The sequence below is a fragment of the Pongo abelii genome, chromosome 10, assembly GCF_028885655.2.
Source record: "Pongo abelii isolate AG06213 chromosome 10, NHGRI_mPonAbe1-v2.0_pri, whole genome shotgun sequence".
Taxonomy (NCBI): Eukaryota; Metazoa; Chordata; class Mammalia; order Primates; family Hominidae; genus Pongo; species Pongo abelii.
In genome coordinates, this window is record NC_071995.2 from 54,910,673 (window position 1) to 54,937,236 (window position 26,564).

Consider the following 26,564-nt stretch of genomic DNA (forward strand, 5'->3'; position numbering starts at 1 on the left):
TGAATTCCTCTTTTAGGTGACCCGTTGAACACACAGCTAAATGGACGAAATGTCCTCACTTTGTTGGGGAGGCAGAATCTGGAGGACAGACTCTCATACTGTTGGAGGTACTAATGATGGACCCAGACTTCTAGACAAGGATTTCCTTATGTCCCCACTGTCCACAGCTCACTCATGGGGTGTCAGAAACTTCTCCCCATAGGTCTCCTTGACCTCGGGGCTGGCCTAGTCCGACAGCTCCCTGAGGTTCTGTAAATGCCTCTCAGAGCTGGCCATACTGGTCTTGAAGTGACCAGGTTCAATCACAGACACCTTCACTCCAAAGTGGGAGAGCTTCCTCCTGCATGGCAGATATGCAGAAGGGCAAGGACTTCAGAAATCTTGGGAGGCAAAATACAGAAAACAAAGAAACCCAATACAAACCCAGTGTGCAACGGCAGTGGAAGACGCAAGAAAGCTTGGAGAGTTGGGAAGGGCAGCAGATAGCAGATAACAATTATGATGGTGGCCTTGCCTCTCTCTGGGGTTTCCATATTTTACATACTGGAGCTTAGTAGCCCTAAGTCCTACCAATTCAAGAGCAAGGCAGCACCTCAGTGCTATCACCTCCTATGCCCCTCACATCCAATGGATCACCAGAATTCCCACATTCTACCTCCTCTGCAGTCCTCAGTCCCCTCCCTTCTTCTCCCACCCCAGGAATCTCCCTGGCCTCTGAGCTGGGCGATGGCAGCTGTCCTCTGAGGAGCGTCCCTCTGCCTTCAGTCTGGCTCCCCACACTCACAGCCACTGGGCTCCCTGCAGTAAGTGGGTGTCTAGAAGCCAACTAGTCCAAGGAGCTCTCCTGAGAAAATCCTTTTTTGGGGAGTTCCACTGCCAACAGCATGAGGCACAGCTCCTGTCCAGGGACTCCATGCGCCCAGAGGCACCCACCTGCCCAGCCCCCTCCATAGGCCTGGCCCTGTGCTTCACCTCATGAGGACCCCACAGCACAGGTAGGCGGCTGAGGCTCCCCCTAGGCCTGGGCTGAAGACAAAAGTCATTCCCCCATTTCTGTTCAAGGCTGCCAGGTGGGGATTCTCAATCTCCAGCTTAGACCCCATCTCCAGGAACTTCCCCAACTCAGGTGGCTACCATGGCCACCAGGGCTGACTGGGTCACAACCCCTATGAGAACTGGCAACAAACATTCTAGCTCTCTTGCTCCTCTCTCAGGTGTCAGAGCTTTTAGGGCAGGGCCAAAACCTTGCTGTTTTCCTGGGCTGAGTTTATTGGGCACTCATCCAAGGGCCTAAAGAGTCTGTTGTATGGACTAAGATGCTCTCCCCATGTCTCCTAGGCTCCCTGCAACTGCATGTCACAGTGGCTTCAGCCTGGGCTCTGGAGCCAAATATGCCAGTTCCAGTCTGCTTCAGACATTTTCTGCCTATGGGACCCCCTCAACAGGGTCAAAGGTGAGTTACAGGAACTGTTTGGTCTGCAGCCCCTCCCTCCCCAGAACATGGAGAAGCTGTTCCCAACAAGTGGCTGGCTAAATCCATAAGGGCAACAGCACACACAGGATGAGAGAGAGGGATCTCAATAGGGGGCCTCTAAGGCTATGATTACATAAAACTACTGCAAATGGCTCCCACAGAAGAACAGGTGCAGGGGGACGAGGGAGGGCCCTGTCCCAGGCCAATACCAGAGGGAGTCGGAGAAGGTCTCCACGCTGTACTTGGAGATGCAGTAGCCTGCACCAAAAAGTGAAACCCGGCCCGCGATGCTGGAGAGGTTGACCACGCAGCCCCTGGCCTTCCTCATTAGGGTGGCAGGCTCAGAGTCACATCAATCACCCCCAACAGGTTCATGTCCAGTATAGTCACAAAGTCCTGTTCCATCAACCACTCATTGCAGCTGGAGGGCAGGCAGATGCCAGAGTTATTCACCAGGCCCCAGAGTCCTGGGACGGCCAGAAGATGAGAGCATCACTGTTGTGTTTGTGCAGGTGGACATAGTTAGGGTGCAAGTTCATTTTCCAGTTCAATGTGTTTATTGAGTCAACAAGTGTGCTACATAGAATAAGGGAAAGGAGTGGAGGAGAGGAAATCAGGATGGGGTGGCTTCAGAGTTTCAAGGTTTGCACCCATTTCAAGGTATTGGGGGTGAGGGGTGGTCCTTCCCATCTCTGCTCCTAGTGCCTGGCACCCAGCATGCAGTAAAGCCAATGCTGTGAAGTGCATGGACAGAACTTGAGAAAACAGAATGAGGGCCCAACAAATATCTCTCCAGGGAAGAGAGACAGAGACAGGAAATAGGAAGACAGGAATGGGCTAAGACAGAGAAACCAAGGGGAAAGGACAGAAGACAAAAAGAAAAAGGAAAGGAAAGAATAAGAAAAACACATGAGTAATTACTTTCTGCATCCTGGTTAGGAGAGATACACTTAAATCCTAAGACTGGGGGAAGTTAGAGAGCAGGCCTGCACTGGGCATCAGGGGACAAGCTGTGCTTCAACCTGCATCAATGTCAAGGCAATATCTGTCCTGGAAGAAAAGGTCACCTAGTGTACCTGGGAATCCCAAAGCTCACTGTGGACTGAATAGCAAGAGCAGGAGGAGAAGAGGGAAAGAAGTCTCATGCCACACAGGTGTCCAGACTGTACTCTCTGCCCCAGGAAGTACCACCCTCTCCCACCATGATCCCACAAGCCTATGTCTGCCCTATCCCCATAGGGTCCAGCAAGCTTTGGGGAAGATTCTACAGAAGACATAGGGGAGCAAACTAATAGCATGAAAGATCTGGAGTAGTCAGAGCTACAGAACTACGGACTCCAGGCCAGCAGGGGCAGGGGTGTGAGTGGCTGAGGGCTGGGGGGTACAGGAGACAGAGATTGACCCTAGGAATATTGGAAAAACAATAAGGCCTGCAATGGTAGCCCTTCCCATACTCAGAAACCTTTCCTGGACTTGAAGGAATGAGGATTCTCTGATTCAATAGTTTTACTTTTCTTGAATAGCACTGCTAAGCCTGTCAACAAACCTTGGTAGAGAATCATTACTGAGATGTTATTTATGCCAGGAAAAGTGGGTAACAAACTTCGGCATTCAACAATATAGAATCCTTTTAATAAATTATGGCCTCTCCACATGCTGGAATATGGAGACCTTGATTGTTATGTTGTGGAAGAAATTTGATGATGAAAATGCTGACCCCAGAATGTGTAAAGTAGAGGGAAATTAACCCTGGAGGCTGGGATTAGGGGGAATGTTGTTTCACTCTCATCCTCTTCTATGATTTCTCCAATGAGAAATCCTATCTTATCCTACTATCTATCCAACCTTATCCTCTTCTACAATTTCTTCATGTTTTCCATTTACAACCAGAACAAAGCAATCAATGATCTCCCTTTCCCCAAAACGAACAGGATTCATCACTCGGTGTTTGATGTGAAGTCCCTTCAGCTCTCCAAGCCCCAGTGTCCTTGTGAATCAAGTGGAGATAATCTTAAAGCCCTCAACAGGGACAAGTGTGAAGGAACCAGTAAGAGAATGCTGAGCTGTCCTCTGCATTCTGAGATCAGAAGCCTGGATCCTGCCTGGTCCCATCCCCGATGGTCTCATGCCAACTGTCAGGACCCAACGTTATCCAGAGACTGGGCTCTAACCACAGGCTGGACTCCTCCATCCCTGGGCCCAGCCACAACCACTCTAGGACTTCTGCTCTGGAAAATGGAAAGCTCGAGCCCCTAAAAATAAAAGTCTTGGAAATATTCCCAGTTAGCAGACACTAGGTCTCCCCTAGTGACACAGAGAGAGGAGAAACAAACAGGCACTAGGAGGGATTGAGGTGGTCCCTCTGTCCCCCACACGCTCCTTCACCCACTGGGCAGCTGCAGCAATGCTCTCTGTCTTGGTGATGTCCATGGTCACTGTCTCCAGCCTGTCTGAAGTCTGGCCCCTCAGCTGCTTGGTCTCCTTCTCTGTCCTACATGCAGCTCCCGCAAGCCTCGTGCATCCAGTTGTCTGGACAGTAGGTTCCTGAAGCATGAGTGACAGCTCATGATGAACACGTACTTGTCTCTCAGGTGGCTCACCACCTGCCTCTCCCGGTACCAGTGCAGAAGGTAGTACAGGCCCAGGAGGACCGCCAGGTAGAGACACATGGCTTTGCAGAGGACAGACCCAGACGGGCTGGGGTGAAGTGAGAGTCTGGCCTCTGTTCAGACAGGAGGACTTAAGAACACAGAGGGCTGAGGTAGGCAGGGAAGCCCTCAGGCATTTTGGCAGAAAGTCCTCACTTTCCTCCCTGATCACTGTCTTTCTGCACCATTTTTTATCCTGGCTTCATCTCTCTGCTCTTTCAACTGCCTTTGCAGGTGCAAACCCGAAGTCCTGCCCAGTGAGTAGTTATCACTACTCAGCAATGCTTCCCTAGTCCACCAATGCCTCTCTGTCTTGCTGTGCCTACTCAGGTGTACACACAGGTGTCCATACAGGGGCCCACACACACACACCATGACCCACACCACTCTGATCTACAAACAAGGGTCAGAACTTGTCTCTACATATCTTGTGATATGGTTTGGATATTTGTGCCACCAAAATTGCATGTTGAAATGCAGTCTCCAATATTGGAGGTAGGGGCTGGTGAGAGGTGTTGGGTCATGGTAGTGGATCCCTCATGGCTTGATGCTGTCCTGGAGACACTGGAATGAATTGTGATGGGATCTGGTTGTTTAAAAGTGTGGCACCTCCCCAGCTCTCTCTCTCTTGCTCCCACTCGCCATGTGACAAATCAGCTCCCCCATTGCCTTCTGCCGTGATTATAAGCTTCCTGATGCCTCACCAGCAGCCAAGCAGATGCATGCTTGTACAGCCTGCAGAACCGTGAGCCAATTAAACCTGTTTTCTTTATAAATTACCCAGTCTCAGGTATTTATTATAGCAACACAAGAACGGCCTAACACACATTGTATACCAACACTCCTGGACCATGGTCTCCCAGAAAACAGACTTTACTGGGAAGCTACACATGGTTTCCAGGCACATTCAGTGGAAATCCTGCTCTGAGCCTGAGTTTCCTCATCCCACTCAGCATCCAGAATCAATCACTCCCCAGAAAAGTAGGGCACGATCAGACTCTCTAGGATGAGAAGGAGAAGGCAAAAGAGTGAACAAGAGCAGGTCCCCTCCTGCTACAGTAGTTTTCTGGGGCAGAAAGAAGTGGAAGACCCACAGGGGGAGTCCAACCTCACAGGTAAAGAAAGGGAAAAGAAGGGAATGGAGCCTTGGAACCCACAGGAAGGAAGTACCCAGGGCTGCTGGGAGGGGGAATGGAATGACTTATGCAGGTGTCACAGGGCTCACCCGCTCACCTCCTGATATGCCCTGGGTGCTGGCTCCACTGCCCTCTGCCCTCCCCTGTCAGGGCCCACATCCAGGATCTGGACCCTTCAGACACTGAGAGGCTAAAAACATTGCTCATTTAAACAAGGACAATGAGGATGGTGTGTCCAAAACCTTGCCCAAGCAGGGAAGGATATGAACCCTAGTAACTGGAAAGGTATTACTTCAGTTTGTATCAGGGTGTTGATGGACAGGAGGGATCTTCTCCTCAGGAGACTACAGAAAGGGGTACAGACTGGACCTCACTGCTGTCCATGGAAGGTCCCTCCAGGTGAGGTCGAGGAAACTTATTTCATAACTGGTGGGCAGGATGTAGAGGGGCAGGGAGCTGGGGGAGTAGGGGTGGGACAGAATAATCCAGGGTTTCTTTGCACTGGGCGTCTCTGCCACTGTCCATGTTTGCCAAATTTCTGTCCCCTAATTGAAGAAGTGGAGATGGACTGGGAGGGGGAAGGAGAGGTTTCCTGCAGAAACCAGAGGCTAGCAAAGAGCCGCACGCCCCCTGGTGGTTCTTCTCTAGCCCTGCAGTCACGACGTGGGCATGGGCCTGGGATCTGCCAAGGCTCTTCAGCTCATCCCAGTGGCCGCCAGCATCAGGGAGCCCCTATATCTCCCAGCACGGATCCTCCAAGAAGGAGGGAAACAGCAAGACTGCTGGCTGGTAAGAGACTGGACTAGTGTTAATTAAGCAACATGGATGGTGCCTTGAGTGTGCTGCGTACTAGAGGTTTGACAGACTCAGAGCCCCTTGAGGGCTCCGAGACTGAGTCCAGTCATTTTTGTATTTCCAACCCGGGCAGTGCTAGCTTCTAGCAGAGATGAATGAATGTTGAGGTAGCTGACACTGCAACATCTGGCTTGGCTTTCCATTTTCATCACTATTTCTTACATCATGCGACAATATGAGATTTCCTAAAGCCTCCATTTTTCTCATCTTTATAACGAGGGAGGAGAATCAAGATGACTTTGTCAAGTCCTCCCAACTCCAATTTCAGAGCGTCTAAGAATCTATATGCCTTTATTAAAATGGTGAAAACTTAGAAAGATGGGGTCTTGGGAAGCACTGGAGAATTTCTGACCAGCATACATTAGGTGCTCAACAAAAGTTAACAGAAACGGAAGAAATCTGGAATCAACAAGAGACTTAACCGTATCTACAGAGAGGCTGGGGGAGGGGTGCAGATCAGGAGATGGGAGAGTGAGGGAGAAACAGAAGCTGGGAGAGATAGGAGACCAAAGGAAGGGGGAAGCGGGGAGGCATTCGGGGAGGTTGCTGGTGCTGTAGGCGGCAGAGGGATATTAATAGTACCTGGGGCCCTTCCAGTCTCTTATCAGTCTTTTCAAGCTTCCTCTTCCTTAGACTGATGTCACACCCTCCCTTCTCACACTTGGGAAATCACAGAGGAAACTGTTGTCCTTCATCTCGTGAAAGATAGGGAATGGGAAGCAAAGACATTCACTTTCCCCTTTTCAAATCCCTCCGAGATCATCCTACAAATCCCTCAGCCTTCATGAAGGAGACACCTCCTTCCTCATGCAAGGAATTTCCTAGAATTCCCAGGGCTGAGTCAGCTCCACACAAGTGGATACCCAACATTGCTTTTTTTATCCTGACCCCAGTCTAGGAGAAGCTCTCCAAGGGTCATTTTTTTTTTAAGCTTTTGGACATCATGGGCCCCTTCAAGAATCTAAGGAAGGTTATAAGCCCCCACAAAAATGCACATAACACAACAATCAAAAACTTGCTTATACTTTTCATAGAGTTCACACCTAAAACCATTAGCTGCATGGAATCCAGCTCAAGAATCCTTGTAATATGGGCTTATTGACCTACTAGCTGTGTGACTGGGGCAAGTTATTTAAAGTTTCTGTGCTTCGGTTTCCTTGTCGATGGTAGTACCCACTCATGAAGTTGTTATGAGGATTAAATGAGGTGATATGGATAAAGCCCCTTACAACTGTGTCTGGCCAATGGTGCGTATTGGATAAACATTAGCTGTTACTACATCTCTCTGTGGTAATTCATAGTAACATTTGGGAATGTTCCCACCCTTCTATGTAAAAAACACAACCCAAGACAGCCAAATAAAAGAGGAGGCTCATGTTGATCTAATTCAGAGAGGAAAAAAATGGCTAGTGGTAATAGGACTAAAGCAGTCTCTCAATGTCAATTCCACAAGATGGTATTCCTTTTTCCTTATCCCCATGAAGTGGAAAAAGGGCATGCTTGTATATATTATCTCATGTATCCCATATAATAACCTGTAAGGGAAGCATCATTATCCTCACTTTACATATTAAGAAACTGACATTAAACTCCTATCTCTCACCAGACACAAAAATCAACTCAAGATGGATTAAAGACTTACATATAAGACCCAAAACTATTATTAAATTATTAGAAGAAAATCTAGTATTGCGGGAAAAATCTAGTATCTAGTATAAGGAAAAGTCTCCTGGACATTGGACTAGGCAAAGAATTTATGACTAAGATCTCAGAAGCACAGGCAACAAAAACAAAAATAAACAAATGGGACTTAATTAAACTAAAAAGCTCTGCACAACAGAAGAAATAAGCAACAGAATGAACCACCCGCAGAACTGGAGAAAATATTTGTAAACTATTCATCTGACAGGGGAGATATCCAAAATATACAAAGAACTCAAGCAAGAAAAAAAAAAACACAAATAATCCCACTAAAATGTGGGCAAATGACAAGAATAGACATTTTTCAAAAGACATTTTTCAAATGGCCAACAGAGATATGAAAAAATGCTCAACATCACTAATCATCAGAGAAATGCAAATAAAAACCATGACGCGATATCATTGTACCTCAGTCAGAATGGCTATTATTAAAAAGATTAAAAAAAAAAACAGATGTTGGCAAGAATGTGGAGCAAAGAGAACTCTTAGACATTGCTGGTGGGAATGTGAACTAGTACAACTTCTATGGAAAACAGTATGCAGATTTTTCAAAAAACTAAAAGTAGAACTGCCATTCGACCCAGCAATCCCACTACTGGGTATTTACTCAAAGGGGAAGAAATCAATACATTAAAAAGACACCTGCACTAGTATGTTTATCACAGCCCTATTCACAATAGCAAAGACATGGAATCAACCTAAGTGTCCATCAACGAATAAAAGGATAAAGAAAATGTGGTATATATATATATATATAATGGAATACTATTTGGCCATAAAAAGGAATGAAATTATGTCTTTTGCAGCAATGTGGATGGAACTGGAGATCATTATTTTAAGTAAAACAATTGAGGCACAGAAAATCAAATATTGCATGTTCTCACTCATATGTGAGTGCTAAAAGATGTGTACACATGGATGTGGAGAGTGAAATGGTAAACAGTGAAAACTTGGAAGGAAGAGGGAATGGGAGAGGGGTGGATGATGAGAAACTAGTCAATGGGTACAATGCATATTATTCTTCTGGTGGATACCCTAAAAGCCCTGGCTTGACCAACATGCAACCTATGCATGTAACAAAACTGCACATGTACCACATCAATCTGTACAAATAAATATTTAAAAACAAAAAACAAAAGAAAAGAAACTGAGATTCAGAAAGGTTAAGTGACCTGCCCAAGATCACACAGCTACCAAGTGGTGGAAAAAAGTGTCAAAAACAGGTCTGACTCAAAAACTGGTGTTATCTCCACAGTGTCTTGTGAAGGGCCGGTGAACAGGGAAGAACTAAGCAGAGACAGCCAAGGACAGGGGAGTGGGGCACAGGCTTTGAGGAGCCTGGAAATCTCCTAATCTGGTACTTCTGGGCAAACCAGATTCCTCTCTAGCTTGGGGAAGCTGGTGGCAGGAGGGCAGAGCAACCTCCACGACTAGACTTGGCTTCCTGACTCAGTGGCCTTCTGGAAGTTCACACTGTGGATGCGAGTGCAATCACTACCAAATCCCTCAGCCTTAACCTGTCCACAAAGCACCTGCCTCCACCCCATAAGCCAGGCATGTGGGTTGATCCCTGGGACAGCCTGCCTCATCCCTTCTGCCAGGGTCCAAGCACAGCCCTTTGCCTAACCCAACCCTGGGAAGTTGTCTGCCTTTATCTCTGCCTCCCAATACCTCCTCCCTGGTACCTTCCTTCCTTTCTGATTGTTGATCGCAAAATCTTATCTACACTTTTTTTGGGGAAAAAAGTGGGGTGGGGAGGAAAAAGAGTAAATTTCCAGGAATTGTTTCACTGCTGCTGTTCCTGCTGCATAGGGCAAAGCTGCTGGCCTGCTCCTTTTGCCCAGGTTGGCGAGGAGCCTGGCCTCCCGCTCCTCCCTCTTTCTCTTCCTCCCAGTCTCTCTCTTTCCAGCTGCAACCCCCATCCCCTAAAAAAGCCCCACATGAAAATTGCAGAGCTATCACTTATTTCTTCCTGAGGGAGGAGCTTTCCCTCTGAGCCTCTGCCAGAAGGAACCACCATCACTTCCTCTTTCTACAAATACACATTGGATGACAGGAGTAAGTGGGAGAAGGCAGCAGACAGAGGTGAGGCTGCAGGGGGTATGTCTCCATATGGGAAGGACAATTCAGAGACCCAGGAAATAGGAGCCACTAAAGGGCAGTCTTGTGAGGAACGGAAGTGGTCACAGATGTGGCCATCTGGAGAGGACAAAGACCAGACCAGGGCCTTCCTTGGAGGGTGTTTGGTCTAGGACAGCCTTCATTTGCATGGGTCAAAAGCATGTAGTGGGAAGGGGAAATTCTCAGAAGTCTCCTTACTGAAGAAAAATATCAATGGGATAGAAACTAAGATCCTAAAGAGAGAGAATAAGAGCAAAACTAACTGAAAAATCAAAGTAAACCACATTTCACACTGTCGTGGTTCATCATGATGGTTTTTTGTTTTTGTTTTGTTTTGTTTTATTTGAGACAGAGTCTCGCTCCATGGCCCAGGCTGGAGTGCAGTGGCACGATCTCAGCTCACTGCAACCTCCACCTCCTGGGTTCAAGAGATTCTCCCGCCTCAGCCTACTGTGTAGCTGGGATTACAGGCATGCACCACCACACCTGGAATTTTTGCATTTTTAGTAGAGACAAGGTTTCACCACGTTGGCCAGGCTGGTCTTGAATTCCTGACCTCAGGTGATACACCTGTCTCAGCCTCCCAAAGTGCCAAGATTACAAGCATGAGCCACCTAGCCTAGCCCATGATTTTTTTTTTTTTTTTTTTTAAGGAGATGGGATCTAGCTCTCTCGCCCAGGCTTCAGTGCAGCAGGGTGATCATGGCTCACTGCAGCCTTGAATTCCTAGTCTCAAGTGATCCTCCCACCTCAGCCTCCCAAATACAGACTGTACCACCACAACTGGCTAATTATTTTATTTTTTATAGAGATGGGGGTCTCATCTTGTTGCCCAGGCTGGTCTCAAACTCCTGGGCTCAAGCAATCTTCCCACTTCAGCCTCCCAAAATGCTGGGATTACTGGTGTGAGCCACTGCACCGGCCATGATAGATTTTGTGATCTTGGAGTGATCTGATATGTAAGTGGAAGGTTTAAGAAAACTACAAAACTACAAAATTAAAAATATCCCCTCCCATGGAGATAAATGGCGCTGATGGTTGCACAGAAGTGTAAATGCACTTAGTGCCACTGAATTGTACACCTAAAAATGGTTAACGTGGTAAATCTTACTTATATTTTACCATAATAAAAGAATCAATGAGCAAACTTTTAAAAAACGTTCTCTTTGAGTGGATAAAGAAAATGTGGTGTGTGTGTGTGTGTGTGTGTGTGTGTGTGTGTGTGTGTGTGTATGAATATTACTCAGCCTTGAAAGGAAATGAAGTACGGATGCATGTTCCAAAGTGAATGAACCTTGAAAACATGCTAAGTGGAAAAAAAAAAAAAACACAGACACGGAAGGTCACATATGATATGGTTCCCTTTCTATTAAGTATCCAGAATAGGTAAATCCATAGGGACAGGAAGCAGAAGGGTGGGGGCGGGGGGAATAGGATTGACCGCTTAATGGTTACGGGGTTTTCTTTGCGGGTAATGAAGATGTTTAGCACTTAGACAGAGGTGGTGGTTGCACAATGTGCATGTCTAAATGCCATTAAATCACACATTTTAAAATGGTTAATTTTATGCTATGGGAATTTCACCTCGACTTAATATATACTCAATCCCCTCCAGCCGACACACCTTTGGCTCAGGCCTAGGCTGCTCTGCCATCTGCCAAGTGTGGCTTGTGTAACACACAACCTCTCTGGGCCTCAAAGAGGGCGAAGAAATCCATCCTCCCCACAGGGGTATCTCCAGAATCAAACGAGATGAAGTGAGGTGAAAGCGCTCTGAGGGGCAGGACGCTCTGCTGACACAAAATGTTTACCCATAACACGTGGCTCAGAGTCCCTTACCCTCTAGCTTGGCGGGAGAGAGAAGTCTGCTCTCCCTCCCCCACACCCCATCCCCTGCTCATCCCCTGCCAGCCACCCACCACACCCTTCACGCAGAGAAGTATAGAGCCACAGGCGGAGGGCGCCATTCTCTCTCCCTCCCTACTCAGGAATCTCCCTGAAGCTTTGACAAAGCCCCCTTGACACCCCGCATTCAATCTTATTTTTATTTTTTTTATTAACTCTGTCACCCAGGCTGGAGTGCAGTGACCTGATCTCAGCTCACTGCAACCTCCGCCTCCTGGGCTCAAGCGATTCTCCTGCCTCAGCCTCCCAAAATGCTGGAATTACAGGCGTGAGCCACCATGCCTGGCCATTCAATCTTTTCTTTCCCAGATTCTCACCTCCAATCACAAGATGAAGGCAGGGAGCTCACAGCCCTGTGAGGGGCTGGGGAGAATGGCAGGGGTGGGCCAGAGTTAGTAAAAGCCCAACTGATTTTCAGATTTATTTTGGCCCTCCCCTATACCCCCATATCCAATTTCACTCTAGTAGGAATCAAGACAGGGGAGAGATGGATTCCAAGCTGACTTAGGGAGAGGAAAATACATATATATGTAAAGCATTTGCCACAGGCCCCACCTGAGCTAAGCACTCTCCCTCCCTCAACAGCTCCTTTAATTCTCAAAGCATCCCTTTTAGTAGATAATAAACCCCACTTTGCAGAGGAGAGCACTGAGGCTAAGGAAAGAGGTAAATTCATTCAGCGGGTGAGGGAGGAGTTGGGATTTTAATGCTGGCAGTATGACCTCCCCGCCACTGGCACACCGGGTCTTTTGCTGGGACGTCCCCTGTAACCGGATTGGGGGAATGCAGGAAAAACCCCAGCCCTCCCCAAAGAGCCTCAGCAGTGACAGCTACTTCCCGGATGAGAAGGGCGGCCGTGAAGCCAGCAGGGAAGCCAGCCCCACAGCCAAGGGCACCCCAGCCTCCTCACAGCTCCCCATAGCCTGGACCTGCCGGCCCTCCCTCCAGGACCGAGGGGCTCCCAAGGGAAATTCAGGTGAGTGTCACCTTCTCCCAGGGAAGATGGGAATCAGGGCTTGGAGACAACTGGCTATCCTGCGTGATCCACAGGTTTTCCTAGGGATGAATCAGATGTGTGTGGTGTGCGCGTGTGTGTGTGTTCCACACTCACGGTCCAAATAACAAGACAGAAAAAGAGCAATGAAGATCTGTACAAAAGGGCTGAGGAATGAAGTGCCAAGTGCCAGGAGAGAGGTGGAGGTTGGAGACCACCTACAAATGGCAGGTGTGGGGGGATTGAGGGAGTTGTTGAGGGGGAACTGGCTGGGGGTGGGAAGAAATGTTGGTGGACACCAACAGTCCTGGCCTCTTCCAGCTGAAACCCCTTAAGAAAGTATCTCTGCCCTTGGGTCAGAGCTAGCAAGTGAGTTGTGTATTATTTATTCAGTTTGAAAGCTAAACTTCCCTTTCTTGCCTTGTCAGCCCCAGAATCTTTCCCCAAAGCCGGGACTCCCTCTGGCCTCTACCTTGAGGACACAAGGCTCTCGAGGTCTGCTTTCCCTTCCAACCCTCCTTTCATCCCAATAGGCGTGTGCTGGTCCCAATGTCAGTGAAACCCAGCTGGGGGCCCGGCCCCTCTGAGGGGGTCACCGCAGTGCCTACCAGTGACCTTGGAGAGATCCACAACTGGAACGAGCTGCTTGACCTCTTCAACCACACTTTGTCTGAGTGCCATGTGGAGCTCAGCCAGAGCACCAAGCGCGTAGTCCTCTTTGCCCTCTACCTGGCCATGTTTGTGGTTGGGCTGGTGGAGAACCTCCTGGTGATATGCGTCAACTGGCGCAGCTCAGGCCGGGTGGGGCTGCTGAACCTCTACATCCTCAACATGGCCATCGCGGACCTGGGCATTGTCCTGTCTCTGCCCGTGTGGATGCTGGAGGTCACGCTGGACTACACCTGGCTCTGGGGCAGCTTCTCCTGCCGCTTCACTCACTACTTCTACTTTGTCAACATGTACAGCAGCATCTTCTTCCTGGTGTGCCTCAGTGTCGACCGCTATGTCACCCTCACCAGCGCCTCCCACTCCTGGCAGCGTTACCAGCACCGAGTGCGGCGGGCCATGTGTGCAGGCATCTGGGTCCTCTCAGCCATCATCCCACTGCCTGAGGTGGTCCACATCCAGCTGGTGGAGGGCCCTGAGCCCATGTGCCTCTTCATGGCACCTTTTGAAACGTACAGCACCTGGGCCCTGGCGGTGGCCCTGTCCACCACCATCCTGGGCTTCCTGCTGCCCTTCCCTCTCATCGCAGTCTTCAATGTGCTGACAGCCTGCCGGCTGCGGCAGCCAGGACAACCCAAGAGCCGGCGCCACTGCCTGCTGATGTGTGCCTACGTGGCCGTCTTTGTCATGTGCTGGCTGCCCTATCATGTGACCCTGCTGCTGCTCACACTGCATGGGACCCACATCTCCCTCCACTGCCACCTGGTCCACCTGCTCTACTTCTTCTATGATGTCATCGACTGCTTCTCCATGCTGCACTGTGTCATCAACCCCATCCTTTACAACTTTCTCAGCCCACACTTCCGGGGCCGGCTCCTGAACGCTGTAGTCCATTACCTTCCTAAGGACCAGACCAAGGTGGGCACACGCGCCTCCTCTTCCTCCTGTTCCACCCAGCATTCCATCATCATCACCAAGGGGGACAGCCAGCCCGCTGCAGCAGCCCCCCACCCTCAGCCAAGCCTGAGCTTTCAGGCACCCCATTTGCTTCCAAATACTTCCTCCATCTCTCCCACTCAGCCTCTTACACCCAGCTGAGGTAGAGGCCAGGCTCCTCCAACAGTGAAGGAAAAGGCACAGGTGAGAGTATAGGTGGGAGATTTGGGGGGATGTAGAGGGGAGGGTCAAAGCACTCGTGGTCAATTTTGAATCTATCTTAAAATACTGAGGTGTGGAGAGAGAGACAGGATCGGGAGGGATAGAGAGCAGGCCCTCAGTGTTGTACTATTTGTCTCGGTCCTTGTGTCTAAGGAGCCATGCAGAAAAAAAGGTGAAATAAATGGAAGAGATAGCCATGGACTCTGGATCTTTTAAAAATCTGCACTTCCAGCTGGGATTGGGAAGGGAGCTGAGGCTAAAGAGGTGCTCAGCAGAGGAAACTAGACACATTCATTTCATAAATCACTCTGACTGGAAACAGTGAACTGTGCAGGAACCTCACAAAACTCCTTTTGTGTTTGTGAGCTTGTTGATCTTCCAGCTCACTATGCAGGTTATGCGGACAAGAGGCCAGAGGCCAAGGAACCAGGCGGCCCCAGCAGGACGTTCCCTAGCTGTGCATCCTATGCACAGCCATGATAAGTGAAGGGGGATGGGGATGGCAGGGGTGGGGGCGAAGCCAAGGTCTGAGACCTGCACCCTGCAGCTGGGTCAGCAGGATGGTATCTCCACCCGTGGCCATCCAGGAAACACAGCTCCATTTCCTTGCTGACACCCTCCTCTCCCCGTCGTCCATCCTGCTCCCTCCCCACAAGCAAGAGGAGCTGTCCCAGAGTCAGCTCCTCATAGCTGACCTCTTCCCAGCTTCGGATCTAGGAAACTTCCAGACTTCTAGGGAGACACAGAGCTACCAGAAAGCCCAACCCACCCCCATCTCTTTCTCTCCAGATCATAGGAAAGTATTAAGGGATGTCATTCCAGGAGCAGCCCTTGGGACAGCCAGCAGCAGGTGCTGACAGATGCTCTGTCCTTCACCCTCTGTCCCCGGCACCAGATGGGGAAGGCCACAGTGGAAACTTCTCAATTCCATCACAGGGCAGAGCTCTGACACTGTTATAAGTCAGTTCTCCCTGGCCATATCTTTTCATAATTTTCCTGTCCCACAACTTAGGTTCCTTAACACTTGTTCTACAGATGAAACAAAAAAGTACTCTGTTAACAAGTAGACCTTCTGGAAAAGGATCACTTATGTTTGGGAGACTAGGACCCTGTCCATGAAGAACTCTGAAGTAAAGCCCTAAGAACAGGATCTAGTTTCCTCCTTCCAATTCCACGTCCTTTGCCTCTTAATCCTGCCCGTAGTGAGGGGACTGGATGGAATCACTGATAGCCTCTTCACCATCTCCTCTGTCCTGCTTAAGTGCTCCATGTGTCTGGAATGTTTAACTTGGAGTAACTACTCACTGACCTGGAGACCACCTGTTCGGCTTTGAGAAATCAGAACTGTTCTGTGGCTGCACTGACCGCATGCTCCAATTGCATATGCACCCAGGTTTGTCAGGAGCATGGAAGGAAACCTGCATCTCCCTGCTCACTGAGCCCAAACCTGAAAGGGTCTTAAGCTGCAGACAGCTTCTCAGTAGCACAGAGCTGAAGGCTTTTTGAACCAGGAGTCTGGGTTGTGGCTTGGGTCACAGTAAGGGCTTAGCCTACCAATGCAGAATTCACATTGAAAAAGACTTTCCTCTCTTGTCCCAACATAAAAAAGCAAGCCAAGATCTGATGTCCATATCACTGTCTCCTCTGACTTGGGCTACAGGAGTTTCCTGAAGGAAACCAAACTTTACATTTCTGTCACATTCCAGATCACCTTAGAGGCCACGCTCCCAAGATTAGTTATCACCCTGGCAGTATGAATACCTCCCTAAGGCCTCCCATCCATGGAGGGGAAGAGTGGGAACCAGCTATTATGCTCAGCATCTACTGAGCACTGATGGGAGTCCCGCCTGGGCCATGTGCTCTGGGGCCAAATGGACATCACTCCCTAACTTCTTGAGGTCTGTCTCCTCTGTGGAAACACCCATGTATCAACCTCATTAAACTATGCCAAACTTTTGCCTCCTCCCTGTTTCAATCCGCCTCACTCCACTCAAAGACACACCATGTCCCAACAAATCAAATGGCATTGGCAAGACAAATTGTAGCCAAATCTCTCACTCAGTAACGTCAGTCCAACTAGACACGGGCAGGGACCCACCACTCTCTCTGGGCTGACGGAGGATCCTCTCAGGGATACCCCCTGAAAAGGCTGAGTCTTTGACTTAATTTCCCACTAAAAACAGGTCAACAAGTTAATCCTGGGGAATTCTAGCTACAGGAAAGGAAAATGTGCTACCTGAAAGAATTCTGGCATCTGCTGGGCAGAAATGTGCTGCTGAAAGGGTGATGAGCCCAGATATTCTGAACTCCAGGTATGAACATATTCATAGTAGGTAGGAAGAGAACTCTCATTTCAAATTTCTTTTTTTATTCTAAATAAAAACCACACTTTGTGCTGAACAATGGAATATAAAAGAATCAGATGTACAATGATTTTAGACATCTACTATTTGGGGAAAAAAGTTTACAAAATATACAAAACTTTACAGCAATAGATAGTAAACACTTAAATATTAGGAGGTCAGTACTTATTAATTTAATGGAGGGAGTTAGACGTCAACAACTCTTCTCTGTTTCATAAGAGACTTTAGCTATTCAAGGTGGGGGCGGCGAGTGGATTGGACAGGGGAAGGGTTTTAAAGAAACATCAAAATCGAGTTTCATTTTCATTCTGATGTTAAGCTTATGATGCATAACCACATTGAAACTAATGCTGTGCACCCTGCCTCCTGACTCATTTGGTGCAAGATTTAGGGAAAAAGAGTCCCAGATGGGCACAGACCACCCCATAGAGACCACTCCCATACCAATAAATACAGTGTCCATCTAGAATTTGCTTTGGAAGTTAAGCAGTCTGGGGCTTGGGGAAAGGGGCACAGAAGGAGGCCAGAGGAGGAAGAAAATTCAACATTAGCAAAAACCTGTCTAGGAAAAAGATATTTAAGCCCAAAGGTTTGGCCTGGAGACAAACAGGTACTCACAGATCAGAAAAGTAGAATATAAAAAAAAACTTTTACCCATCCCCTGATTCTTAGGGGTCACGTGGGCCTGACCCTTATCCCACCTCCTTTCTTCCTAACTAGCCATGGACTATGGGAACTCCATGGAGTCATAAAATTTAGGACCAAATACTAAGGTTTAGCAGAGCTTCCTAGCGGGTGCTGTGGCATCAGTGAGTCACCAGTGGGTCACTGGAGTGCCAGGATACTAATCTCTGCCTCTGGCCACATGGAGCCTCTGCTGTTTAACCCCGGGTGCCACACAAGTATTACCATTTTCCCCTCAGAAAATAAGTTGGGAATGGCCTCATATTTGGTTTAACGCTCTATGACCACCACCTTGAAATTCTTAATAATTTGTGAATAAGAGGGCTCCACAAATGATGTAGCTGGTCCTGAGTACATACCAAGAAAACGGGAGATGAGGATGTTCAAGGCTTAAACAGAACTTCAGAGTAACACAGGAGAAAGTACTAAACTAGGCTCCAGGAGAGAGGGAGCAACAAAATCAAATGAACAGAAAGTCAAAACAATTAAAAATGCAAAATAAAATGAATACCTTCTACCAGGTATCCCTGGGTGCCCTCTGCAACAATATAGTGTTTCAAGCAAAACCATTCAGAAGAGGGTGAGCTAGAGGCAGAGGAAGCAGACATGACTTTGGTGGGGTGGGGCGAAACAGGAAGTTCAGGTGTGAATACAGGGGTCACCAACGGGGAGCGGGTTTGGTCAACAAATCTCATGAGCTACTGATCCTATGACATATCTGACTGGGACCAACTGGGCCACCCTGATCAATCTGATCAGCCCCAGGGGGATCGGGGATGCAGTTTTCTGTTTCGTGTTTCAAGGATCTGCTTTTTGGTTTACTGGCAAAAAGGGAAAACTTCACAGTTTCAGGTTAAGTACACAGACCACGCAGCATCCATGATGCCCTCTGTTAAGGAAAAAGGTTTCTCCAGCACATTTATCTGCTCTCAGCCACTTGGCTGGTTCCTGTAATTACCACCTCTCTCACGCCAGCGTTTCAAAAATCAGTCCTCACCAACAGTCTGGGAGGGATTGCTCGTGCTTGAAAATGTAGCAGACACTTGACTGTAGTCTGTTACACATTTCCTTCTTATATTCTAATGGTCAGTGTGAGTAAGAAAGGGAGAAGCCAGTCAGCAATGAAGAGTCTCAACACTGCTTTCCTGATGAGGATGTCCTGAGGGGACACTGAACAAGGTGGGTTTAGATGGTCAAAGATGGACCTTTAAACTGGCCACTGTACAAGTCCCTTCATCTAATGGTCACCCCACCAGAGAGCCATGCACTCCAACTCTGAGGCTTTATCAGTTCAGGGCTGGGGAGAAGCAGCAGGGCCAACAAGGATGAAGCTTTGGTTTGTCTGACATCTCAATATAAATAAAGACAGGAGGCTTCCAAACTGTGCAAATAGGTCATTCATGTCACTTGTTCCCCTCAACCCTGTCCCCAATCTACTCCATCACAGGATGGAAGGGGGATGAAAGGCCTGGAATTTAACTGTCCCGAACTTTCTAGAACATACACCCATGGCCTAAAGTGTTCCCTGGGCTTATTATGCTAGAGACAATCTGGAGAAGAAGAAAAGAATTTGCTTAAGGGCTTGACACATCTTCCCTTAGTTATACCCCTGGTTCTCCAAATCTCTGGTCAAGGCTGTTCTCTGGAATATGGCTACTTGCTGGGGAGAAACTCATTTTCCTAAAGTCTCTTATACAAAAGAGATGCTGGGTAATGTGTATACAAAAACAAAAATAAATAAATATTAACGTCCAAAAAGGCTTTGTGAGTTAATGAAAACCACTTGCTTGTGAAACAGCCCAGGGTGTTGCTGAATCCCACCAGGGGCAGTGTCAGGGCTGAGGCCAGGGACTCCCAGAGCTCACCTGAGCAGGGTGAGGTAGTATGAGCTACTGAGGTGGCACCTCGCAAGTACACAAGATCGAGGGCGCTATCCCTCAAGCCTTCTTTGGGCAAAGCCCCTTGGAAAACCAAATAAGAGTGGAGCTAACCAGCTGCGTGGGATGTGCCCGCACACTCTGCAGCCACCCACAGAGGGCCTGAACCAGCTGCCATCCAATAGCGCCCCCTGGAGGTGATGGCAACGACAGATCAGGATAAATTCCAGCAGGTCAAAGGTGAGCTGACAAAGCTCCGGCACTGTTAGCACAAAGTAAACAACAGGTTATCCGACTAGGACAGACAGTCAGAACGCACACCCTGCTACACACCACCAGTTACTCAGGTCCCTTTAATCCTGAAGGGCTCGCGGTCTGCCACTCCACCACTTCAAGGAGTCAGCTCATCTACACCACGGGCCAAACACTTCTGGACGGGAGACCAGATATAAATTAAGGCAAGGCTGCTGCTGTCAGAGACATCCCCACCTCTCCACCAAGACACTCACAGCCAACAGAAGTGGCCAAAACAGATGACTATATCAAAGTGGTTCCCTATCCTCTCTGCCTCACAGAAGGCCGGACGTCCCGGGCCATCACTCCATAAAATCCTGTTTCTTTGGAAATGAGGAGAAAAGAGAAACCTCTCCTGTCCATCCAGGCTGCCACTTCTGATGGCACTGCAGGACACCCCTTCTGGCTGGCAGGGATTCATCCCAAAGCTTTCTGACCTAAATAGAAAGCTCTGTCCCTAGTATGGATCTAGCTGCCAAAAGATTTTCACTGTCCAATCAGCAGATTAGGGCTGTAGATAAGCAGACACCAACATCCCTGATATCTTGTCCCTGCTGAGGGCTGGAACCTGAGGGTACTGCCCTGCTGACCTGTCTTTTCTGAATGACCACATTCCCAAAATCTTTCTCATAGCTGGTCATCCCAGTTGGAGGCCTGGCGGTAACACACACAGTGAAAACCTCCCTTTACGTCCTCTGTTAAGTGAGGCTGTTGGTTGGATTCTTAGCAGCATAAAACCTATCAGTAAACTAAAACTAGAGAGGCTGGGGAAGGGGGTCTAGTGGACACCAACTGCTTGACTAGATCCCAAAACCAGCCTCAAAAGAATGAAAAACACAGCCCTTCATGGGCAAGAACAGGTATGGAGGTAAATGTGATAGGGCTGTTGCTTCTCAACAACAGTAACAGCTTATGTGCTATTTCTTCTTCTTTTCTTCTTTAAACACAACACAGAACAGAATTCCTACCAAGGCAAAATTATAACTTCAGCTGGGGAGGGACCAACAGCTCTTAGATATCAGCGTGCTGGCTGCTGCTTGGGAGCTCCCCGTGGCTCTGCCGGGACCCAGTCAACTGTCCGGGTTCTTTTCCGCCTCTTTGGAATGGATGATGTACATGAAGGTCTGCTCGATGGTAAAGTCAGGGGGGAGGCTGCCTTTGTGCACACCAACATGCTTGCTCATGAGGTTAAGGGTGGAACTGTAGTGCCCACAGACTGTGCAGCGGTACATGAGAGCCCCCGAGTGTGTCTTTAGGTGGCACTTGATAGTCGAGCGGCCTCGAAAGAACTTGTGGCACACCTTACATTGGTATGGCTTCTCCCCCGTGTGGATCCGCCGGTGGTAGTTGAATTCACTTGTGTGGGCAAATCTTTTGCCACAGACCTTGCAGCTATACTTGCTGTTCCCAGGTTGGCCCTGCAGCGCCAGCTCTTCACTCAGAAACTCCTCTGCTGGCAGCTTCCGCTTCTGGAGAGCTGGGTGCTGCAGCCCAAAACCAGGCCGTGCATCAAGGCCACTGTTGCATTTGTGCTGGCTGACGTGGTAGCGATAGGCAGCCTCTGACTTGAAGCTCTGGCTGCACAAGTGGCAGTGGAAGAGGGCATCTTCCAGACTTTGGTGCACAGCCATGTGCTTCTCTAGAAGATGCCAGTCCACAAAGCTGTTGGCACAGACAGAACAGGAGAAGACTGAAATGCCGAGATGGGACAGCGTGTGCCACATGAGGCTGCATAGGTTAAGGTGACGCTGGTCGCAGACACTGCAGGCCTGGCCCTTCAAGTTTAGATGGTCAAGGATGTGGCCCCGGACCACATGGAAATCTTTGGCCAATACTTTCCCACAGGCAGCACATTTCAGCTCTGGGGAGGCTGCCCCTGAAAAGAGACCCAGCTTCCCTGGCAGGGGATCGTTGGGGTGGACAATGATGTTGTTCTCAAATATTCCATCCCGTCGGTGAAGGGTCAGCTGCCATTGGGTAAAGAACTTAGTTTCACACATGTCGCAGGAGAAAAGGAAAATACCAATGTGGGACAGGACATGAGTTACCCGGGAGTTTCGGTCCTGGAAGTGGGTCTCGCAGACCTTGCAGTTGCCCGTCAGCAGGTCCACATGGTCCCGAGCATGCTGCCGGATCAGTTGAATGTTGGGCTCTAGAACTTTCTTGCACACCTGGCAGGGCATGGCCTTATTCTCCCGATTGTCATTCTCTCCAAAAGTCAGCTCATCTTCACTGTCATCACTCAGCTCAATCACCTCCTCAGCTGTGCCTATATCCTCAGCAGGGTCTTCAAACTGCAAGTCATCATCCCCCAGGTCCTCGAGCTGGAGCTCATCCATCTGCCCAAAGCCGGGATCTTTGGAGTGCTCACTATTGCTCAGACAGGAGTTGGACCCAGTGGTAATGTCTACTGCATTGTCAGGGGTGAGGAAGCTGTTTTTACTGAAGTCTCCATTGCTTTGAACTTTGTATGGCTGGCAGGAGCTCGTGCTGGTCTGGATGCCCGTGCTGACAGTGCCTAGGACTGGCTGGGTCATCATGCTAGGAATGGACGTGAAGGGAGCAGGGGTATCATGGTCTTCTGTCTTTGGCGGTGGTGGTGGCAGTTGCGGCAGATGCAGGCTATGGTTAGCGTCACCGGCAACATTCTTCTCTTCCTCTTTATAGCTCCCTCCAGCATCACTGGGCAACACATAGTTTCTATCAGCACCAAGGTGGTCCCCACCACCTCGGAGTTCTCCAAGGGGATGGGCAGGTTCTGCCGAAGGACAACTCAGGGTACCAGAGTGGCTCTCACTGGTGCTGGTCAGGGGCTTGGCCCTGGCAGTGCTCTCCAGATCAGGAAAGGTAGAGTGACAGGCCTGGAGGAGGTCCTCCATACCCAGACGCTCAGCCACCTCGTAGATGACCCCAACATTGATCAGGTCTGTGAAGAGTTCTGAAGTGTAGACAAAGCTCAGAACCTTCTCAAAGTTGGCAGGGGTGATGAAGTCCACCACATAGGTCCTGGCAGCATCAAGCCCAGTATTCAGGAAGAGGTTCTGGAAGTAGCCAGCTGCACAGGCCAGCACAGCCTTGTGGGCTGGGAAGGAGCGGCTTCCCACCACAATGGTGACGTCGCACATGGTCTCTGAGAGCCGGCACTTGTTGAGTTCCTTCAGCAGGTTGTTGGGGTGGTTGGTGCTTTGCAGTTTGATCCTCATGCCCATCTTAGCAGCTCCTATGAAATTACCTCCTTATCAGCACAGTTAATCTGTGGACAGCAAGAGAAAAAGATGGATGGCCAAACACATCCGTGCAAAAGAGGGGCTATGCAGGAGAAAACACCACCACTCTGAATGCTTCCAAGCCCCAGGTGGGGATCAGGAGTAAACTGGCATGGAGAGTTCCTCCATTATGACAAGGTAATGACATCTCCCCCTGTATATACTCAAAGAGTTATAACAAAAACCAAAAGGACTGATGACAATCTGATAGCTTGGTCTTAAGCTGGTGCCTAGAGACGAACCAGAGGCATTCCCTCGGACACAAACTTATACTTCATTACCAGAGCCACTGGATCAAATTTTTCTCCTATTAATTTCCTCCCAAATGCAAGCTTTCGTAATTCATTGAGCATATTCTTTTCCCTCATGCCAAATACCACGCACGTGCTTGAACACAACTATCAAAGCTCCACTAGCTACTGAGGAACAGATAAGGTAGTTCCATTTTTTAGCTTTGTCACTGCTGTGTCTTCAACCTCTCAATAATCTCCAAATAAATCTCACGTTCTTGAATCCCCATCTCTCTCTGCCTATACTACATACCCGCTCTCTGGCCTTTCGATAACCCAGAGCCCCTCCAGATACTGCTTCATCACAGTCCCTGTATTATGTGAAGTTAAAACACTCAGAATGCACAGTAAAGCAAAGTAGAACACAACTGTGGTAGTATTTAATATTACTTTAATATGTTGTATTCTTTTTCGCCACCCTTTTCGGGGTTTATATTTTGTTGGCCCTGCACTAACAGATTTACTTGATGCCGCAAGAAAGACTTCTAATTATACAGGTAAGACTCCTAGAGGCTTGTTCACTACCACTTCCTGCCCTTTCTGACTCCTGCACGACTAAGGAAGAAGAGCTACTTGCATCCCTGTTCAGTCTCACAACTCTGCCCAACACAGCCCCTTTCTCCATCTCTCCAGATTCTAACAACTCCCAACTTTTTCTGGGGCCCAGGAAGCGTCTAAGTATTGTGGGGTACCGGCCAAGCATCTCCCGGGCCCTGGTGGCCACCCCTGAACGATCGGCGGGTCGGAGCACTGGGCAGCCAGAGTGGAGGGTGGGAAAGGGGGAAGCTGGGAACTTCTGAGGACACCCCAACAATCCCCGGGTGCCGCGGTCTCCCCTCCGGAGAGTCGCATCTGGGAGGGAAGGGGGCTGCATCGGCTGGGGCGCTCCCTCTGGAGGCAACAAGCGCCTCGGTCCCTCCACAAACAGCGCAGGGCTCACCCGGGTGAGCCCGTTGGGGGCACCGGGCCGAATAAGGGCCCAAGGGAGGAGCGGCGGGGCCGGCCGGGGTCGGCGCGCGGGCGGGGAGGATGGGTCCGGCCGAAGGGAGCGGGCAAGAAGGACCCCAGCAAGAGCGAGATAAATGCCGGGCCGGGGGTCGGGCTTCGGCCAGGGGCAGCCCTCGGCCTGGCCGCGCTTACCCGGCTCTGCGGGGCCCCGAGCACCATCGCCGCCGCCGCTTCACACAAAGGCCCCGGCCCGCCGTGCCCGGCCCGACGAGGAGGCGGCGCCGCCGGCCGCGGCCAGACTCTCCATCCGCCGCGCGGCTCGCCGCGCCGGCCCGGGCCGCCCCCGCCGCCCGGCCCGCAGCGCCCCCCGCCGTCCCGGAGGAGGCAGCGCCCCCCGCCGCCCGGCCGCAGCGCCCCCCGCCGCCCGGGAGGAGGCAGCGCCCCCCCACGGCGGGGCCGGGGCCAGGACCCGCGCGAGGGGTGCAGGGGCTTCCAAGTCCCCAGGCCTGGCTTTTTCTAAGCGCCCACTGTGTGCGGGACTTGGTGCCTGAAGAGTGAAAAGCCCTATCCAAACTCTCTTCACCTCCCCTGTTCTACGCTCACAGTTCCAAAAGCTTCTCCTCAGAACATCTACTATGGGCATTTTACAAAATGTAAGATTGTTTGATCACTGTTGTGGGCTTCCTGAAGGCAGGGATCTGTGGCTTTGCACACGGCCGCATGTCCACACTGACTCTTACCACACTTCCTGGCACAATAAGTGCTTAATACATTAAGCTTGCTTGAATGAATGAAGGAGTACTTGAGGGCTAGACCGCTGCTACTGGACCCTTCTGATAATCCACTGCTGTCCCTCCTTCCACCTAGGTGGCCAAATGAAGAAAGTCACCGGATCTCACTGTACTTTGGCACCCCAGGCCTGTTTCCTGAAGCCTGCCCTCCCCAACTCTGTGTAGAACTCGATCACTCTTCCTCCCCACCCTTCTCCCAAATCATCTTTTCAAATGCTCCTGCCCAAGAATTGTCATCAAACCAAAACCACCTACACTGCCTGCCCCACCCACCACCACCAAAGACATTAGAAGTCTTGGTCATGTCACCCTCAGTACAGAGGAAGCTCTTAGGCTCCAAGACCCTTCAGTTTCATCCTGTCTCCCATCCCATCCCAGTCACTGCCTGAAAATAGCTTGCAGCCAAGGACAAACTCCCAGGACAGGCACATGGTAGGATTCAGTAATTCCTTGATGGATAAACGGAAAGGAAGGGACACACTGAATATTGCCAAAAGATCTAAGCCAGTTTGGCCATTCAGCAATTGTCCGTTCTCTTGATGAATTTCGGAGATTGTGTGTCCTCCTTTCCACAACCTCATTAACTGGTGGTAGACTATACTGAAAGCAAGCACTATACCAAATGCTGCCAAACATGTAACATTTGTTAGCCAGGAGATACAAAAACAGCCATACGACTGTTCTTATAGTTTGGGGATGAGGCATCTCACTTTACCATCTAGTGAAAGGGTCACTTAGAGGTTGACACAATGTTTCAATGGCAGGCCCAGCTCTCACAGTTGTGCAAGGTGACTGAGTCTCCCTAAAGTGGAAAATCACACAGCCAGCAGGTCCAGATCTCCAGCATGACTCTGGAGACAGAGGGCTGCTGGGCTTGCAAGGGCCTGGGCCTGTACAGTCTTTCTAACCAACTGCCCCAGCCATCTCTGGAGGGTTGACCCCAATAAACTTCACATGAAAACAAATCATCCAAAAGACGCAGGTGAAAGTATATACCACTTATACTGAAGTCTTTTTAAAGTAAATCACCATATAGTCACAACAACAAACATATACAAAGTTAAATGGAGAAGAAAGGGCCAGGAATTTAGTCAAGGTCTTGTGGACCAGATCTCTTTAGGCATCAACCATTTTACAACAGGAAAGGGAGGGTCAGGATCCCTTCACACATTCTTCAAGTACAAACACAGGAATCTAACTTAACATTTGTCTTCATTTTTTTCTGGAGTCCCCAGTACTGCAATTTTTGTCAGTCCCACTAGAGAGCAATCTTTCTGCACTTAACGTTCCTACTTGCAAAGCAATTGTCTCATCTCAGCCTATAAGCCTAACTCCCACCAAGTCTGAGCAGAACCAACTCTTGTAGCTTTCATGACCCAAGGAAAGCCCCTAG

At 49.4% G+C, this 26,564-nt stretch overlaps 3 protein-coding genes across 3 annotated transcripts in view; 1 reads left to right on the forward strand and 2 right to left on the reverse strand.

The window, feature by feature from the left end:
- Positions 1–14,298, reverse strand: part of RDH16 (retinol dehydrogenase 16) — a 48,091-nt gene extending 33,793 nt beyond the window's left edge. Inside the window, exon 1 of the mRNA XM_002823411.5 lies at positions 13,443–14,298. The gene's annotated coding sequence lies outside the window, so the exon portion shown is untranslated. The remainder of the gene's footprint in view (positions 1–13,442) is intronic.
- On the forward strand, positions 10,592–17,578 carry GPR182 (G protein-coupled receptor 182). The gene is made up of 2 exons (XM_054528122.2): positions 10,592–14,640; positions 15,025–17,578. The coding sequence occupies exon 1, from the start codon at positions 13,384–13,386 to the stop codon at positions 14,596–14,598; it is 1,215 nt and encodes a 404-aa protein (XP_054384097.1). The 5' UTR covers positions 10,592–13,383; the 3' UTR covers positions 14,599–14,640; positions 15,025–17,578.
- ZBTB39 (zinc finger and BTB domain containing 39) lies at positions 17,005–24,714 on the reverse strand. Its single transcript, XM_024257339.3, has 2 exons — positions 24,573–24,714; positions 17,005–23,129 (listed from the first exon to the last, which is right to left on the reverse strand). The coding sequence occupies exon 2, from the start codon at positions 23,083–23,085 to the stop codon at positions 20,947–20,949; it is 2,139 nt and encodes a 712-aa protein (XP_024113107.1). The 5' UTR covers positions 23,086–23,129; positions 24,573–24,714; the 3' UTR covers positions 17,005–20,946.
- Between the last annotated feature and the right edge of the window lie 1,850 nt (positions 24,715–26,564).

What these genes read in the sequence shown, in the direction of transcription:
- GPR182 (XM_054528122.2), top strand. Translation starts at nt 13,384, where the DNA reads ATGTCAGTGAAACCCAGCTGGGGGCCCGGCCCCTCTGAGGGGGTCACC.
- ZBTB39 (XM_024257339.3), bottom strand. Translation starts at nt 23,085, where the DNA reads ATGGGCATGAGGATCAAACTGCAAAGCACCAACCACCCCAACAACCTG.